Source organism: Carcharhinus amblyrhynchos, chromosome 4 (genome assembly GCF_965287045.1).
Source record: "Carcharhinus amblyrhynchos chromosome 4, sCarAmb.v2.hapA, whole genome shotgun sequence".
Lineage (NCBI taxonomy): Eukaryota > Metazoa > Chordata > Chondrichthyes > Carcharhiniformes > Carcharhinidae > Carcharhinus > Carcharhinus amblyrhynchos.
This window is the reverse complement of record NC_137327.1, coordinates 74,380,004-74,398,472: the sequence shown is the minus strand read 5'-3', so window position 1 is coordinate 74,398,472 and position 18,469 is coordinate 74,380,004. Positions and strand designations below refer to the sequence as shown.

At 44.8% G+C, this 18,469-nt stretch overlaps 1 protein-coding gene across 1 annotated transcript in view; it reads right to left on the bottom strand.

The window, feature by feature from the left end:
* The window catches only part of LOC145342120 (sodium- and chloride-dependent neutral and basic amino acid transporter B(0+)-like), a 66,154-nt gene that overhangs the window by 21,022 nt on the left and 26,663 nt on the right, over window positions 1-18,469 (bottom strand). Inside the window, exons 5-10 of the mRNA XM_080187358.1 lie at window positions 15,955-16,093; window positions 8,518-8,650; window positions 6,807-6,947; window positions 3,853-4,081; window positions 2,901-3,026; window positions 239-357 (exon numbers count right to left, since the gene is read on the bottom strand). Coding sequence (XP_080043484.1) covers window positions 239-357; window positions 2,901-3,026; window positions 3,853-4,081; window positions 6,807-6,947; window positions 8,518-8,650; window positions 15,955-16,093 — 887 coding nt within the window. The remainder of the gene's footprint in view (window positions 1-238; window positions 358-2,900; window positions 3,027-3,852; window positions 4,082-6,806; window positions 6,948-8,517; window positions 8,651-15,954; window positions 16,094-18,469) is intronic.

The window sequence follows — 18,469 nt, the reverse complement described above, 5'->3', positions numbered from 1 at the left end:
ATTGTAAGTTTGATTCATAGGATGATATCTAAGGTGAATTCCAAGCTTTGTATATAGTAACAGCAGAGAGGAAGCATGAGTCAACCCCACATCTTCCCTGCACAATACTATTTAGCTGGAAAAAAACAGGATTTACACACAAAATGCTTCTTAATCACTGAATCCTGTGAAATGTCAGATTACATAGAGTTATAAGCAGCAGTACATGTGGAAATAATACTATTAAAAGACAACATACCTGTGTTACACATACAAGGCCCAAGAAAAAGAATAACAAGCAAACACCAGATGTCACAAAAATGCGCCTTGATCGTAGATAATTAGGGAACTGGTCTAGCAATGTAGTTACAATTGTTTCTGATGAAAAAAGGATAAATGAGTTCAGTGATCAATTAATAATTCATACAGCCCAGTGAGACCTATCATGGAGTACAAGAGTTGATGAGGACATTGTTCTCTATGAATCTACTTTCTGGACTATTGAAGTGATTGAATCAAATTGCCAGCCGGGAGAGGCAGAACATCAGCACAAAGCATATGTGAACACATCAATCCTATTATTTATCACTGGGAGAAATTGAGAACTTGATTGCATCCATTCCCATGCTGTGCCTTGAAACCATTTACAGTGACTTCTCTGAGAGGTTAATACTGCTGTATCATAGTGGAGAGAAGACCAAATGTTCAAGAATGTGATCAATATAGGGCATTGCAGCCTTTCTTCTGGTCATCGATGTCAATGGGAGCAGCTTTCCCGCCCACAGGTAGCCCTCATAATTCAACCCAATCTGCCCTAAAGTAAATAAGGAGTAAGCCATATTAGATTTTGTAATAATGAGCAAGATTTAGTTAACAGCCTAATGGAATGTGAAGTATTCATCTTATTGTGATCATCACATGATTGAATCCAATATTGTATTTGAACGGGAGAACTGTGGAACAATTTCCTCAGATTCTATATTTAGTTACAGTTGATTTCAATGGGGGAGACAGAGGTCAGCATTTTCTGGTCGTTCCCGTTGGTGAGATCTTCTGGTCCTGCTGTTGGTGAACCCCGACTGTGGGTTCCCCAGTGGCATGGGGTATACATAATGAGCAACTCTGACTACAGCAGGACCAGAAGATCTCATTGCCAACCAGTGGCAGGTTGACTCCACTGCTGAGAAACATGATGCGGTGAGCTTGGAAAATTCCACCCAGTGACTCTGATACAAACTGGACATATCAGTTAGTGCATAGAGTGAAAGAAAATCAATGGGAGCTGTTCAAAACAATTTGATTTGATACAGACATTTAATACATGTACCAAAAATTGCAAGCATAGATGATGAAAGAGGTAAGGGAGAACAAACTAATATACAAAAATGCAGAAATAAGCAAAGATCCTATAGAATGAGAATCATACCAAGGACAACTAAAGCAACAAAACCAATAGTTAAAGCTACTGAAAGGATGCTTGAAGAAAATGGGCAGGGAGATCAAAATCAATCAAATCAAAACATGCCAGGGATGGGAGCAGAGAATTCTGCCCCACATTTCCTTCTGTACCAGTCCCTGACATTTTACTGATCTATGTACATGGACCCCTGAATTTTCTTGGACTTCCACTGTTTCTAGCTTTTCACTAATTAAAAGGCACCATGTTCTGCCCTTTTGGGTCCATAGTGAACAACCTCCCACTTGCCTATGTTGAAGACTGCTTGCCACAGTTTAGTCCATTCACTTTACCAAATCACTTATTTAAGCTTCCATCTGCTGCAAATTACATAAAGCTTTGTGGAAATGTCAGTAATGTCACCAATCTATGTGTTACTGACAGACTTGGATATGTGACTTTCTATCTTGTGGGAGACAAGAAGTCAGAAACCCACCAGTATAATATTAGGTTGCAATTCTTCCAATGCCAGATTAATCATAGGTCAGTCTTCCTGCTGGTCGTTGGTATGAGTGCAATTTTCACTCATTTACATCTCGTGAATGCTCATTAAACTGCTGCCTATCGGCATCTCATTAGGCCTACCAACCTTGTGTCACGCCAGTGTGAAAATACATTAGCTTAAAACCCGATTGAAAGAGTGGCATGACAGGTAGCCCTTCATTTGCAAGAGACTTCAAGGCGAGTGCAACAAAGCTTTTATGTCACTGTGCTGTACTGCTTCTGATGTGTTCTTCACTGCTCTTGCTGGGGCAGATCTGTTCCTCTATCCCCATGCCAAAATGTTCTTCACTTACAGCACCATGCTGCTGGACAGGGGAGGGGTAGGGTGCATGACAAAGGCAAGCGAGGCAATGCATAGGGAGGTGGGGGAAGGGTAAGGGCTCATGAAGACAGGGCAGATGGCAAAGAGGTGGGTAAAGAAGATGAACAAGAAGACGGAAGACCAAGGGGAAGGAAGCTGAACTCCAACACACTGTATGAAAAGCTCACAAACAAGAGGGCAAAAGGGATACCACATCATTTCCTAGAAAGTACTACACGATGACTCTAAATCCAAATGTAATGCTTTGAGATCCAAGTAAGGTGTGGGCACTTTGCGGGTGATGGGTTCAGGAGATGGTGATTAAATTGAGGAACAGATTTCTTGAGGCTGCTGGTATTTTAGTTTTGGATTGCTGACATTCAGCACAGTCTGGTGAAGACAGGTGAGTTGTAGAGAGTGATTTAAGGGTGCCAGACTGGTATTTAGATATGGCACCGGGAAATTCAAACCGGCTAGCTGATGGCCCGCCAGGAGATTCAGAGGGAAATTCACCTGTGCATAATTAATCAGGTTCCAATCAGGCATGGGATCCTGCAATTCTGGCCAGCAGGAAATGTGCCACTGGAGCCACCATCCACCGCACTTCGTCTCAAAAATGGATTATTTGTCCATATTAAGTAAAAGTAATATAATTCTTACCTATACTTGCAAACTGACTATCGAGCCCCAGCGTGACCAGCATGAAGAAAAATAAAATGGACCATAAAGGTGCCACTGGCAACTGTGCAAGAGCCTCTGGGTAGGCAATGAAAGCCAAACCAAAACCTAGAGAGTGGATTGAAATGAAATGGTGCAATTAACGATGCTTAAGAGAAAGATACTGTAAACTAATGTTATTTATTAAAACCTCTTAATTACTTTAGAATCCTCACCAGATTGCCAAGAAGTACCACGTTTTGTTCAGTATTTGTATATTCATCCTGAAATCTTGTGATTTCTTTCCACCAACGTGAGTGATGTTAGTGATGAAGAATGGGGCAGAATCTACTTAAGGGACTCTATTTATCTGCAGAGTAAAGAGCCCTCTATTCTATCCCAACAATGTGCCTCCTTCCCACTCTCAGAAGAGCTGGCAACATGGTGATATTTTTTCATTGCTCAGCTGTCCTGAAGTCCTTCTGATAATTCTACTAATTCAGTGCTGGTTTTTTACTTCACAACCTTTGCCCACAAGGACCAAGGTGGAGAATACCTTAATTCTTTCCAAATAGGACTCTGTCACTCAGCAGTCAGGAAAGACTGTAACCCCATCAATGTGAGCTGAATTAGTGCTAGTTCTGAGAACCAATGACAGTATCTAATCCATTGAACCATCCAATCTTCAAAGCGAATCTGATATTCTAATAGATGGCTAACAGTGTATTGATATTTTTGTTCTGATTATTCCTGTTGACGAATTACAAGCAACTTGACAGTTAGTGCTGTGGCTATTTGTTTAAACATTAGCACATTTATGTTAGAATATCTCCAGTTCAAAGCACTGGATGCAGATTGTGTCAACAGAGTGGAATGGCTGAGATTGTTGAGAAAGGCCAGTTTTATGTTATACTTTTGGAAACATTTTAACCGAAGATATTGATGCTGCTGTTACCTGACTTTGCTACCTCTGGAACAAGCTTGTCTTGTATATGAGCCATGTGTCCAAGGATGGAGAAGATGGCAAATCCAGCAAACACACTGGTAGCACAATTAACAATACAAACAATGATGGCATCTGTGTAACAGTTATTGTGGAACTTGTTGTAGGATGACAGGGCTGTTAAACCTCCCCAAGCGACTGACAGTGAGAAGAAAATCTGTGTTGCAGCATCTTTCCAGACCTAGGAAATAGAAAGTAGAAAGAATCTATTGTAGGAGCAATTACATTAGCTTGCTAAACTGTGGTAGATTAAACTACAATGAATGTGGGCCCTATTTTGATTCTAAGTGCCGGGTGGACTTGAAACTGGGAGTGTTTCAGATCTGACTTTTAGACCCATACTCAGACGCCCCCATATGCTCTTTGTCTGAAAAAATAACAGCAATTCCGAATTGCACTGCAGAAGCTTATGGGCAGGGCTTAACGCGCCTGAAACCCTGCAGCTCCGATCGGCACCTCCAACTGTGCATGTGCAAAAAAAGGTAGAATAACACTCTGCTGCCACATCCCTCCGGGGTCAGATAATGCCTCCCCCTGACCCCCACAGATATTGCCCCACCCCCATGATATTAATGACCCCTTATCCCCCCACTACCCCACCATCCAGATTGATTGCAGGCCCCTTCCCCTTTTCCCCACGATCTTAGGCAGAGTAGCAGTGGACCCCTCTTCCCCCACTCCCCTCTGAACTGATCTTAGGCAGAGGGATCCACCCTCCCCTCTCCACTTGACAGATGTCAGGCAGAGTGATCCCCTTCACCCCCACTCCTCCCGCACAAGAACCCCATCTCATCCGGACTCCGATGGCTGTGTGACACCTTCCTCTCTCTCCCCTGTCCTCAAACATTGAGGCACTAATCCATCACACCCCCTACCACCATCAGCTCACTTGCCTTTCCCTCAATGCTAACAAGCATACTGTGTGTAACTTGCTGGAATGCTCTGCCAAACTGCCTGCAGCTGATCTGCCCTAAGGAAGTGTGGCTCCATTAAAAATTCAAGAATGGACAGGCAGGCAGACATTCCTGCACAAAATGTGTGCATGACCATCCCCCTGATTTTCTGAGGGGGGCTGCCAGATGCAGCAGAGGTGAGGCAGGACACCCTCTTCCCTCAGGAGGATGCAGGCCCAGGGACTCTAATGGTAATGTGACCTGGGAGAAGTCGCCACTTTGGTCAGTGCCAGAGCACTGCCTCTCCCCCCAACCCCCCATCCCCACCCCCAAACCGGGAAGTAGTGCTGGAAAAAAGTCAATGACCTCATCCATGCAGCAAGGGTGAGTGCTGAACCCCATCTTGCACCTTCCCCCAAATCAGGTCAGATCCTTCCATTCCCAGCATCCTGCATGCTTTCAGCTCTTGACCCTCGAAGTAGCTCCTTCCTATCCCCCCAAGAGCCCCACTGCACTTGCCCTCTAAGGGCCACCACCTGATATTCTGCAGGAGTCATGTCATCATTTCTTTCATGGCTCCTTCTCTCTCCACAGGAGAAGATCGACCATAACACCCATGAGAGGGCGAAGACAGGGGTGGTGAGCTAGACCTTTGGGTCCTCACCTGCTTTGAGAGCAGGCACTGGAGCGCTCAAGGGAAGGGGAGACGAGGCCAGTAAGCGACACATGGTTGGGCTGCCATCAAGATGTGAGCACCTGTTATTCCTTCACTCACTTTGAGGCAACTTCTTGGGGGCACAAGTTACGGGTACGAGGGGCAAGGTTTAAAGGAGATGTACGAGGCATGTTTATTTGCACAGAGAAGGTAGCGGGTGCCTGGAACTTGTTGCTGAGGGAGGTCGTGGACGCCGATATGACAGTGATCTTTAAGGGGCTTCTTTACAGCTATGTGAATGTAATGATCCCCGGAAGGGTAGGGGATTACAAATCAGATGAGCACCTTGGTTGCTACATGCTTGGAGGGCTGAAGGGCCTGTTCCTGTGATGTAATTTTCTTGGTGCTTTGTTCTATGTTCAATGGAGAAATGTGATTCATGTGTTTGGCATCCCGGATTTCTCTCCCACCCTTGCATTTAACCTTGTGTCCTGTGTTGTAGGGACAGATCCGGACCTGTACTGCAGCTCCTGCTCAATCTGGTCCAAGCAGCTCGGTCAAGTCCTCAGAAGATATGGGTGAAAGGACCCCCAAGGGTGGCACCATTTCGGCATCAGCTGCCACCTCACAATTCACCATCCCAAATACGGACACATCGGTGGGTGCAGTTAGCGATGAGGTTTCTGGGTCATTCTCTGGTGAGCACGATACATCTAATAATGTACATTGGGTGGAGGAGGGAACGTCCGAGGCTTTACTCCAGCAGGATTTACTCCAGTTTTTACGCAAATTTGACACTTACAATTTTTTTGGGAGAATCCAGAATTTCACTGCCTCACCTGCCTGAGGCTGATTAGATTCCATCTGAGGCTAATGGAGAATGCCATTCTGTGAGCCTCACCTGCCCCGATCCCGGCAAGCCGGCAAAATTTCGGCAATTAACTTTTATTGCTAGGACTCAGTTGTATCTTCCTTCTCATTCTATCTACTAACGTGCAATGGCTGAAATTAGTTTTCCCTTAGGTTAACAATACAAAAACGATATAGCTTTTACCTCAAATTTGTCATAAATTAAGAACATAAAAAAAGTAAAAAGTCATATAACACCAGACTAAAATCCAACAGGTTTATTTGGTAGCACAAATTTTTGGAGCATTGCCCCTGATGAAGGGGCAGTGCTCTGAAAGCTCATACTACCAAATAAACCTGTTGGATTTTAACCTGGTGTTGTATGACTTCTTACTGTGCCTACTCCAGTCCAAGGCTGGCATCCCCATACCATTAAAAAAAAGTGAAACACGAAGCAATTTTACTGAAGAATGCAGTTGAAGCTCTATGGATTATCCTGGTGTGTTTACCTCAGCGTCTCTCAGTTTAGTGATGTTTGACTGGGTTCCAATATAGTATTCAATTCCTTTATAGGCTCCCTCCAGAGTAGCACCTCGAACAAGCAGTATGATGAGAACCACATAAGGGAATGTTGCAGTGAAATAAACCACCTGATCATGGAGAGTAAATTGTTAGGTTTTCCTGCATTGCTGGTACAACATTAACTGTATCAAATTCACGAAAGGAATCAACTGTAAATAATTGGAGGAGAAATAACTTCTCAAGGCATGTTTAACATTGAGTTAGATTGAATTTGAAAGGCACAGTATTTGGCTGGATCTTGTTGTAAAAGTAATGATATGTTAATGACAAAAACTTATTTGTCTTTAAATCAACAAGGCAGTTTCAGGATTAAGAGCTGTTAGAAAACTCCCAAATTTAAATTTACAGCATGCTACGGTGCAGAGGGCCCTGGGGGCCCTTGTGCATGAATCGCAAAAACCCAGTCTGCAGATGCAGCAGGTGATCAAGAAGGCGATTGGAATGTTGGCCTTTATAGCGAGGGGGATAGAATATAAAAGCAGGGAGGTCTTGCTGCAACCGTACAGGGTACTGGTGAGGCTGCAACTGGAGTACTGTGTGCAGTTTTGGTCGCTGCATTTGCAGAAGGACATATTGGCCTTGGAGGGAGTGCAGAGAAAGTTCACTAAGCTGATACCGGAGATGAGGGGCTTAGCCTATGAGGAGAGATTGAGTAGACTGGGTCTGTACTCGTTGGAGTTTAGAAGGTTGAGGGGGGATCTTATAGAGACATCTAAGATAATGAAGGGGATATATAGGGTAGAGGTAGAGAGCTTCTTTCCACTTAGGAAGGAAACCAGAACTAGAGGGCACAGCCTCAAAATAAGGGGGGGGGGGCGTTGGGGGGCAGTTTAGATAGGAGTTGAGGAGGAACTTCTTCACTCAAAGGGTGGTGAGTCTCTGGAATTCCCTGCCCATTGAAGTGGTGGAGGCTACCTCGCTGAATATATTTAAGTCATGGGTAGATAGGTTTCTGATAGACAAAGGAATTAAGGGTTATGGGGAGAAAGCGGGAAAATGGAACTGATCCACTTCAGATCAGCCATGACCTTGTTGAATGGTGGGGCAGGTTCAAAGGGCTAGATGGCCTACTCCTGCTTCTATTTCTTATGTTCTTATGGATCAAGTTAATCCAGTCTACTGTTTGTCTTGCAAAATTCCATCATAACAGCCTGCTGTTATTTTTACGGGTTTGTTAGATTTACATATTTATTGCATATTAGAAACAGAACATGAATTTTAGCTTTTAATTAAGCACCTTTAAAACAATGTGACAAATTGTTAACCCAATGCCAATGAGCCTCTCTGACTCTGAAATCAAACAAAATTAAACTGTAGATTCCTTTCCTTGGTAATAAATTATTCTCAGAAATTTAAAAAAATCATTTTTTCTTACTCCTTTCTTCTTTTTCTCTTAATACAGTCATTTTCTCCCTATCTTTATTTCTCATTCTCCATCTGAATTGATTCTGATTTACCATTCTAACTGACTCTCCATCTTAGTTATCCCCCAGATGTTTTCTCAATCTATAAATCTCCCACTCCCCAGTCACTGTTAACCAGGCCACTTCACAAATGATTTATATATTTGAGTTTTACTGTTACAGAAATGTTTATTTTGTCACGAGGTTTGAAACTAATCATCATCATCCACTTCACCTTTCCTGAAGATTTGATTCCTTTTGATAACGCTATCCCAACTATAATCCAGGCCAGAAGCAGACAGAGGGCTAAATACCAGACTATTGTTCCAGTTCCATCGATTGAACTTGTACGCTGCAAAGCCACATCACTAAAAAAAATGAAAAAATAAAACACTTCATGCCAGGATACTGTTCGTTACACAAATTTTGGTTTTTAGACAGTGATGAATGATCTGCAAGATAAAGCAAATCAGCACAACTTTTAGAAATGAATTTGCAAGGAATTGAGAATAAATTTGATTCTTTTCATGGCACTTTTTTTCTTCTACCATCAGCACAGAGAAGGAGCCCAAGGAATATAAGAATTGCTAGACAAGGAATGGACAATACAAAAGTGAAATACTGAGGACACTAGAAATCTGAAATAAAAAGGGAAAGCACTTGAAACACTCAGTAGGCCAGATAACATCTGTAGAAAGCAATATTGGTAGTTCGGTCTACCAATTGACCATTAAGTGGACAATTAATGACCACTTAAAGTCTTTGTCTTGTCACCACTGATATTAACTCAGCTGCAGGTGGAGCTGTCATCATGTGGAGAGCATGACAAGTAACTATGTCATCTCCAGGGGCAGGGGCGGGGGCAGGGGCAGGGGTGGGGTGCGGGGCTGGTGGATTCTTGTTCAACAGCACTCAGTGCATAATTCAGGGTCCTAGCATCAGGAAGGGGAGTTTTGCTGGGAGACACACTCGGTCCTTGCTACCAATACCCCATTCCCTGACCACTCTACAAGACCCCTCTGGCCATTACTTACTTGTGGACTTCTGGTGGATATTGCTCTGGCAGCAGCCACTGCCTCCTTGGTAGCAATGCTGTGTATGAGAGATATCAGCCTCTGGTTGCCCAGCATCATTTAGTTGGTGGGACATACACCCCTGGGATTCTGATACTGGTGGCCTTTCAACTACCTGATTTACTTATGGTTCACAGGGGCCTTCCCCAAACATGGCAACACAGGTCTCTCCAGCTGGCGTATTCTGCTTTTTTTTTTGACCTTTCTGCAGACCAATTCCCTGCAATACTTACCATATCCTTTCTGATTATTGATTGAATTTTTCTTTGGATATTTGTCAACATTCTCCCTTGTTTGTTTTATCTTGACTTTTATTTCCTTTGTCATCCAGGATGCCTTAGATGTTCTACCTTTGTTCTTCAAAGAAACTTGCTATGTTTTAAACCTGAACTATCTCTCGTGAGCATCCTTCATTTTCCTGCTTTTGCTTTACCCTGGAATCACCTTTTCCAAACTTACCTCTGCTAGATCCCTTCTTACATCACTGAAATTTGCTCTTACACATTTGAACGTTAAACCTGATTGTGCTCTGCTCACTGTTCGCTAGATGATCCCCTACTCTAAAACATCAGTTTGCTGGTTTCTTTTTCCAGAGTGAAATCCAACACTGCTCCCTTCCATATTGGATTGGAGACAGATTGATTGATTGAGAAAATTCCCATATGTACATTAGAAGTTCTTCTCCTGTCCTACCTCTAAAACATTCTTAACTCAACGTAGATTGGGAAAACAAAGACTACCATCACTACTCTCTTGTTACGTGTCTTTGAAATTTGTTGACAAACTTCCTCTTCTATTTCCTGAATACTTGGCATTCTATTAAAAAAAAACTCTGAACGGTGTAGCAACTCATTTTTGTTCCACAAATTAAACACAGTAAATTCATTCCTAGAACCATCTGGTTAATCCTTTCCCTTTTGAATTGAAACATCATGTTTCATCAATACTACCATTCACTCTTCCCTTATTCTGTCACTTGTGAATATATGATAACCAGGAATATTGGGAATGATCTTCCCACATTGTTAGTTGAGCAACACATCAGGGCGGGAAATGTAAGTGGAAAACCAATATCAGGAGCCTGGGGAATGGCACAAAACTGATTTTAATATTTAAGAATTAATTTAAATTTGTTTAGTGAGCTCTGGACACAATTGCCCAGGCTCATTTGGGTTTTTGATCTTGCCGGTGATGATCCACACTAACAGGGATCACAGCTGTTCCTCAGCAATGGGGAGCAGATCTGATGGCCTTGCTGATGGGACTGGAGGCCATTGGGGCCCCCTCTAGAAGCACAGGGCAAAGGGAGGGCAGTGACTCTTGGCCAGTGCCAGCCTGTCACCCTGGCAGTGCCCAGTAGGCACCAGATAGTGCCAAGGGGGTGGGGCCTGAGAGGCGGGGCCAGACAGGGGGTGAGCCAGATGGGGGAGGGAAGGGGGAGCTCTGCATCGGGGGAGTGGGAGGTGGGGAGGCTGGTGATCGGGGACGGAGCTGAACATCAGAGATTGGAGTCGGCCATTGGAGGTCGGGGCTGGCGATTGTTGGGGGAGGATAAGATTGGCACATGCCTAATGGCCCCCTGAGCACTCTGCTCCTGCCTTCTCCAGCAGGATGAGGCTCAGCACACTCTGTATTTCACAGAGTGCTATAAATTGTCAAAACTCACCTCACACAAACTTAGAGTTATTTTGGGAAAATTGGCCCCATTGTATTAAGAACTGATTTTTGGCTTTGGTTGATCCATCTACCTGTAAATACATTTATATGCCATAGTAGCTCACCAACTTTGTGAATTACACTATGGACATTGGCATACACATAATTCAATTCCCCCTTCACACTTATGCAATTTTCCTCACTTTTGGCGATATTTGTAATTTTACAGCTGTTGCTCCCTGTCCTCTGATCTCATTTCTGCCTCCCTCTGCTGTTTTTTGTTTCTTCTCTCTCTCCACCAAATTTATAAAAACCCTCCCTAAACTGTACTTGGAGTAATCTGAGATAAATACATCTGTTCATCTTAGCATTTAAAATGTTGCCCGAACTTTGCTTGAAGAATAACAACATATTTGCTCTCTATAGGCGCAATCTTACTGCCCCACTGCGTTGGCTAATTAGTGTAATGAGGCTGGAAAATAACATGCAATGCAAAAAATCATTCTCCAGCCCAGCATCAAGTGGTTTGTTATCTTCCCTGCCACTTTTTCTTGGTGTGAACCAATGGGTGTGAAACCTAATGGCATGCATTAGAATGGATTCCAATGTCATTAGTGAGTTTGGCATTGCCATTTCCCCTTTTCTGGATGTTTCCCATCTCTCCGGCATGATTTGATGCTGGGATAAATCACAGGTGGTCCATAAAATATGGGCCAGGCACAGCAGTAATGAAGTGAAGTGAAGAGGTGAGTACCACTGAGCACCAGCCCCTAGCGTGCAGGAAGGTAGGGGGATTTCCAGCTGTTGCTATGTTGCAGGGTGGGATGGAGGGTTTCCATGGGAGCAAGTGTTTGGAGGGGCTCAGATTGGAGGTCACTGCTGGCTTGTGTTGGGTGTCTTCCCCCAGCCGCTGACTGACCCGCAAATGGTTTCACATGAGATCGACTACCAACCCTAGGAATATTGTTCTGGTTGTTCTACCAGCTGTCTGCTGGATAGAATCTGTGGCTGACTGCAACATTCCATCCCAGGTCCCTCTAACAGTAAGAAGAATCAGGTTTGGCAGCTATGGCCCCAATCAAGGGAGTTCTGCAGCTGTTTTACACGACCCCTCATACTGCATAGACTTTGCAGTTTTGCCTTAATTTGGAATCCATCTTGTACTACTCTGAGGGTATTTCTCCACAGTCTCCCTGAGCTGTAAGCCATTCCTGGAAGTCATTGCACCAGACATTCAGGTGGATGCACTCATGCCTATTCTTCTAGGGTTGCCAATGGGGACCCCTACACAGCCATCTGCAAGCTCTCCATGCCTGCCTTGGTGAGATGTGTCAATGGTGGGCAACCCGTTGAGATGGTGCACGGCACTGGTAATGGTATCGAATTGCCAGTACCCAATACATGGGGATGTGGGTTCCTGGGAAGCAGTGAGGGGCCGGGGATGGATAACCTTACTCAATGTCTCTCTCCCCCTCCTCAGCCACGCATAAATAGAGATTTTGGCTTGGGGGCAAGAAAGATGCTAGAGATGACGATCAATTTTGTAGGTGCTGAGGAGGAGGAGGAGACATCCACCACAGTAAGACCAGCCTAGGAGGAAGTGGGGCCAGGACATTGCTGCGCATTGGCTTGTGGGGGAGGGAGGCAGGGGATGGGGGAAATGGGGATCCACAATGTACAGGACCAGCATGTCATTCAGTGGGCTGACAGATGCTGTGTGTAAGGACGCAGTGCTGTGCCTGTGTCATGTCCTTGCTGATCTAACACCTTGTAGGACAAGAGGACATCCACTGGTGGCAGTGAAGGTCATGGCAGCCCTCAACTTCTATGCCTCCAGGTCCTTCCAGACCTCCAGTGGAAGCATCTGCAGCGTCTCACAGTCCTCCAGGCACAAGTGCATCTGCGAAGTGATGGGTGCCTTGGTCAAGAAGGTGGTCAATTACATCCACTTTGACATGGGCCAGGCGCAAAAGGATACCCGGGCTGCAGGCTTTGCCGTCATCGCCAGAATGCCACATGTGCAAGGGTGTAGATGGTACGCATGTCGCCCTGCAGTCTCTGCATAATCAGGCATTGGCTTCATCAACAGGAAGGAGTTCCACCCTCATTAATGTGCAGATTGTGTGTGACACAGAATGAACATCATGCATGTGTATGCATGATATCTGGGTAGCATGCATTATAGCTACATCCTTCGGAGCTCAGACATCCTCGGATTGTTTGACAGCCAGTCTAGGCTGCCGGGATGGCTCGTGGGGGGTGAGGGCTACCCTCTGAAGTCATGGCTGATGATGCCAATGGGGAGGCCTGAGACCACGGCAGTCAGGGGTCTGGAATAGATGCTGGAAAATGGGAATTGCATACTGTGTGGCCCATAGTCCCATATCGTGCAGCACAATGCTCTGTGCCTCTGTGTCAGGTATGGTCATCCCTGTGGTCATCCCACAAAAAGATTAGTCACAGCTATGGGGCTATGGGTGCTTATATATATATATATATATATATATTTTACAATGCAATGATAGGAGTAATTCTTAATAGTGCCTATTAATCTAATCCTGATTACTTCACTCATGCCCACTTAGTGATCCTAAAACTTTTTAATCTTACATGGCCTACCGTTATAGGTGAACCCCCCAGGATGCGCATCAAAAGTGGGTGTGGCCTCTATGTTCTGTGCCCTGTGGACTGTGATGCTATTAGTGGGGGAGGGAGGGGGGTGTCCCCTGGAGGCTGGACCTGGAGGGCCTCAGTCGACTTTCAGATGACACGGATGTAGCCGTGTCTCCCTGTTTATCCCACTGCTTGTGAATTGCACCAGTGGCAGGAAAGGTGGAATCAGAAGGTTTGGCGATGGTTGGCATCCCCAGAGTGAAAAGCTCTGGAATGGGCTCCAGCCCTTGCTCCTCCCTCGGAGTGCCCATGGACCCCTGGGACACTCTGTGGGATGGTGGGGCAGCTGAAGTGAGGTCACAGTGTCACCTGTCTCTGCTAATCTGGAGGTCCAACTATGTCTGCGCCATAGTATGAGAACCTTTATCAATGGCCCTCTGAAACTGGGCCACGTTCTGGAGCTCCTCAGCATTAGCCATCTGAGACTGGACAATGCGATCAAGGCCCGCAGCCATTACCTACTGTCTCTCCAGGATGCCTCCGAGACCCTCAGCCAAGGCCAGTTGTGTTTCCAGGATGCCTTTGACCCTGCTACCCTTGGCAGCCTTTGCCTGACCCAGGATTTCCTCAGTGGATGCCAACCTTGCAGTGTTGGCCTGGATCCGCCAAACATTCTTACAGTTGCTGCAGTGTTGCTGACAAACCTCCTTCAATCCTCAGTTCTGCTGATGCATCTCCAGCAGCTTCATGATAACGGGTCCCAACGGCCTGACATCTGTCCTGGAGCCACTGATTCCTTGCCTCTGGCAGACTTTTGCACATCCGAGGCCCTGGATGTTCCCATCGCCACCCAATATGCAGCACAGCTGTGATGTGCTCACCTGACAGTGACCCAGAAATCTTATGAACATGTCCCACCGAGGGGATAGTATCTGTGCTGGTGGAATGTGTTGTTGATGCCTGTGCTGAATGAATGGTGCGGGCCTCTGAAGGTTCCTCAGAGCCTTCCTCCAAAGTATCTTCACTGCTGTTGTGAGGCTTCGTAGCAGGAGCAGCAGTGGCGGCGGCGATCTAGGCAGGCTCGTTGCATTGGGGTCATTTCCTGCAACAAACAACACATGGTTCAGTGCAAGGGAGGGACAAGTATCTGTGCACTGAACCACGTAGTTGAAATAACACGAATAAAGGTTTTGCAGATATTCACTTCCATATTGCACGCCGACCTGGCTGTCATTTCATTCCTAGCCCTCCCTCCCCACCAACTCCAGAGTACGCAGCTCAAAGGGAATGAGAGACACAGCTTGGGGACCCCACTTGTGGTCTTCTGTGATTCCCGGTGATTGTGGGTCATCTTATCATGCGGGGATAGAAAGATAGATTGAAAGACTCATGGCTGGAAGGGCCAGGAGAGTTGGCGGTAGGGCAATTGGGTAGCTTATGTTGGGACTGTGCCTCAGCATGCAAGGGTTGGGTGCTGGAAGACTACAGGTGTCAAGGGGAGAGGATCAATGTGGATATTTCAGTCTGACAGATGGAATCAATGCCAAAACAGGATGGACACTCACCTTTCCTGCCCGAAGGAGGTTGTTCATTTTCTTCCTGCACTGATTGCTGGTCCTCTGTGCCAGTGCACAGGTGCTCACTGTCGCAGACATTGGTTCCCAAACCTCAATGCAGGCCCGACCCCTGGGTCATCGGCCATCTGCAGGGTAGAAGATTGTCCTCCTGTCCTGCACGGTGTCCACCAGACAGCCCAGCTCCCTCTCCTTGAACCTTAGCGCGGCTCTTTGCGGTGGCATCTTCCTGATATGATTGCCTGCGTGTCCATCGTTAGTGCTCATATGGAAATCTCCCATGTTAACGCTGTATAGCTGAAACCACTTTGGGCAAGTCACGCACCTGAAGGGTACAGTCTGATACAAATTGCATGGCGAGTCTTTCATTGCACCAAGTGTCAAAAGATTCTGTTGTGTGTTGTGCTGAAAAAACTGGCACAAATAATTCCCATTTTCTTGCTTGTTCGACAGTTAGAATTTGTTTAGTAACATTGTGCCCTATACCTTTGGTTCCATTATAGGCTACAACCTCTGGCTGTTTCTGTTCTCACAGAATATCATGCACCTGCTTTAACTTAGGAGGCAATATGCCATTTGGGAATCACAGTTAGAGAAATATTTGTCTGTGCCCCAAACTATCAACTTCCCTGTGACTACTGCATTTTTTCTTTTCACTCATTAAATGGGATGTTCACCCAATTACCAATTCCAAGAGGAAGCTACTAGTACAGCTGTGAAGATTATAGGTGCAGTTATCTCTCATCATTTACTTACTCCCAGTATTGCTCACTTGGTCCCTGGTGAGGAACGTAGATTTCTGATCCATTTGGACAAGTTTCATTGTTTCCATGCAGCCATGTTGTATTAACAATTTCAAAATATCCATCACCCAGAGTGAGGTTACAGAGTGGATCTGGAAAATGGGGAATATGAAACACAGAAAGACTTACATTTATATAACGGCTGTATCCCAGAGTGTTCTCTAATTAAATAATTTTGGACTGTGGTCACTGTTGCAATGTAGGACTCATGACTTCCAATGTGCGCACAGCAAGATTCCAGAAACAAGGTTCAGCAATATAAGTGAGTCGGTGATCAGTGCGATTAGTGATATTGTTTTAGGGAAAATATCCACAAAAGTAGCAGGGAAAGTTCATTAGTCTTTGAAATAATGTCATGGGGTCTTTAATGACAACCTTGTTGAGGGACCTCATTTTTATGTTTTATCAAAAAACGCTGCTTCAGTAATCTGGTACTGACTCAGCACCGTGCTGAAGAGTCCCCCTTGATTATATGCTCATGACTTTACAGTGAGGCTTGAATCCACACCCTTCTGATTCAGCATTGGTAGCACGTTTGCACAATGGTTAGCACTGCTGCCTCACACCACCAGGGACCCGAGATGAATTCCGACCTTGGGTGACTGTGTGGAATTTGCACATTCTCCCTGTCTCTGTGTGGATCTCCTCCGAGTGCTCCTGCTTCCTCCCACAGGCCAAAGTCAGGTGGGTTGGCCTTGCTAAATTGCCCCTTACTGTCCCAAGATGTGTAGGTTAGGTGGATTAGCCACGGTAATTGTATGATATTAAGGGATTAGGGCCAGGATTAGGGAAGAGGGTGTGGGTAAAATATTCTGTCAAAGTTGATGCAGAGTCAACGCACCAGATGGCCTCTTCTGTACTGTAGGGATTCTATGAGAAGTGAGTATGTTGCTACATGTAACACGGTTTTGAAGTACATTGTATTGGTGCTGTCATTTACCATCAAATAATCAAGTCTGAGTTTAGTTTGACTGAGAAGCCTTTTATTACATGGGATTTTTGCAGGCGTTCGTGATTCTTTTTGCTGTTTCATCATCAATTTACACTGATTAAGTGTAACATAATTTTGTTATGACTGATTCTATGATTTTTTTAAATTAGGATTTTGGTTCTAGTGAAATTTTGTGATACCATCAGCTTTGTTATAATAAATACAATATGGATTAAGTATTGAGAAGTATTTTGTAAAATCAATCCTGCCAGATGAACTATAGTTTTATTCTTCCACAAAATGTGGGTGGCTTAGCCAGCTTTTATCACCCGTCCCTAATTTTCCTTGGTAAGTTGGTGGTGAGCTTTTCTTCTTAAACCACTGGAATCTATGTGGTGTTGGTACACCAACAGTGCTGTTAGGCAGGGCATTTCAGGATTTTGTCCCAGTAACAGTACAGAAACAGTAATATATTTCCAAGTCAGGATGGTGTTTGGCTTGGAGGCAATGTTACAAATGGTGGTGTTCCCATGAATCTGGTCCCCTTGTCCTTCTAGGTGTAGAGGTCACGGGTTTGGAAGGTGCTATTGAAGAGACTTGTTAAGTTGCTGCCGTGCATTTCTTAAATGCTGCTGCTGTGCACCAATTGTGCAGGAAGTGAATGTTGAAAGAGCTGGATAGGGTGCCACTCAGTTAGGCTGCCTTGCCCTGCTTGATGCTGAACTTGTGTTGTTGGAACTGTGCTCATCCAAGCAAGTGGAGAGTATTCCACTCTGCTCCTGACTTGTGTGTTGTGGATAGTGGACAGACTTTGGGAAGTCAGGAGGTGAATTATTCACTGCAAAATTTCTAGCCTCTGACCTGCTCTTGAAGCCACAGTATTTATTTGGCTGCTCCAGTTCAGTTTCTGGTCAAATTAACCCTTCAGGATGTTGATAGTGGGGAATTCAGCAATGTAATGTTATTGAATATCAAGGGGTGATGTTTGCACTATTTCTTGTCGGAGATGGTCCATTGCTAGGCACTTGTATGGCATGAGTGTTACTTGCTCTTTATCAGCCCAAGCTTGAACATTATCCAGATCTTGCTGCATTTGAACATGGACAGTTGTTACCACAGTATTTATATGACTGGTCCAGTTCGGTTTCTGGATAATCCCCCCTTGGATTTTAATAATGGGGTTGTGGTTGTTTTAGATCATTGCACATGATATAATGAAGCATCCAATATATTACAGTTAACCCCACAATACACTCTATATTATAAGATACATTTTAGATATGATAGTATCTTTTTGAGTTATGTGGTGATTTTCCCTTTAAGGATCACTCAGCAAAGTAAAGGTTACATGTTTTGGGGAAACCAATCTGGGAGTGGCATGATAAATAGGGCTTGCTGTTCCAGAATCTTCTTGAGTGCTCACTGCAGTCACAGGTTGGAAGCCACTGTACACATATTGTTGCTTTTCCCTTAACTGGTGAACCAGAAATGTTGCATTGATGATGAGGGTAAAACTGAACCACAGACTGTGAGTATA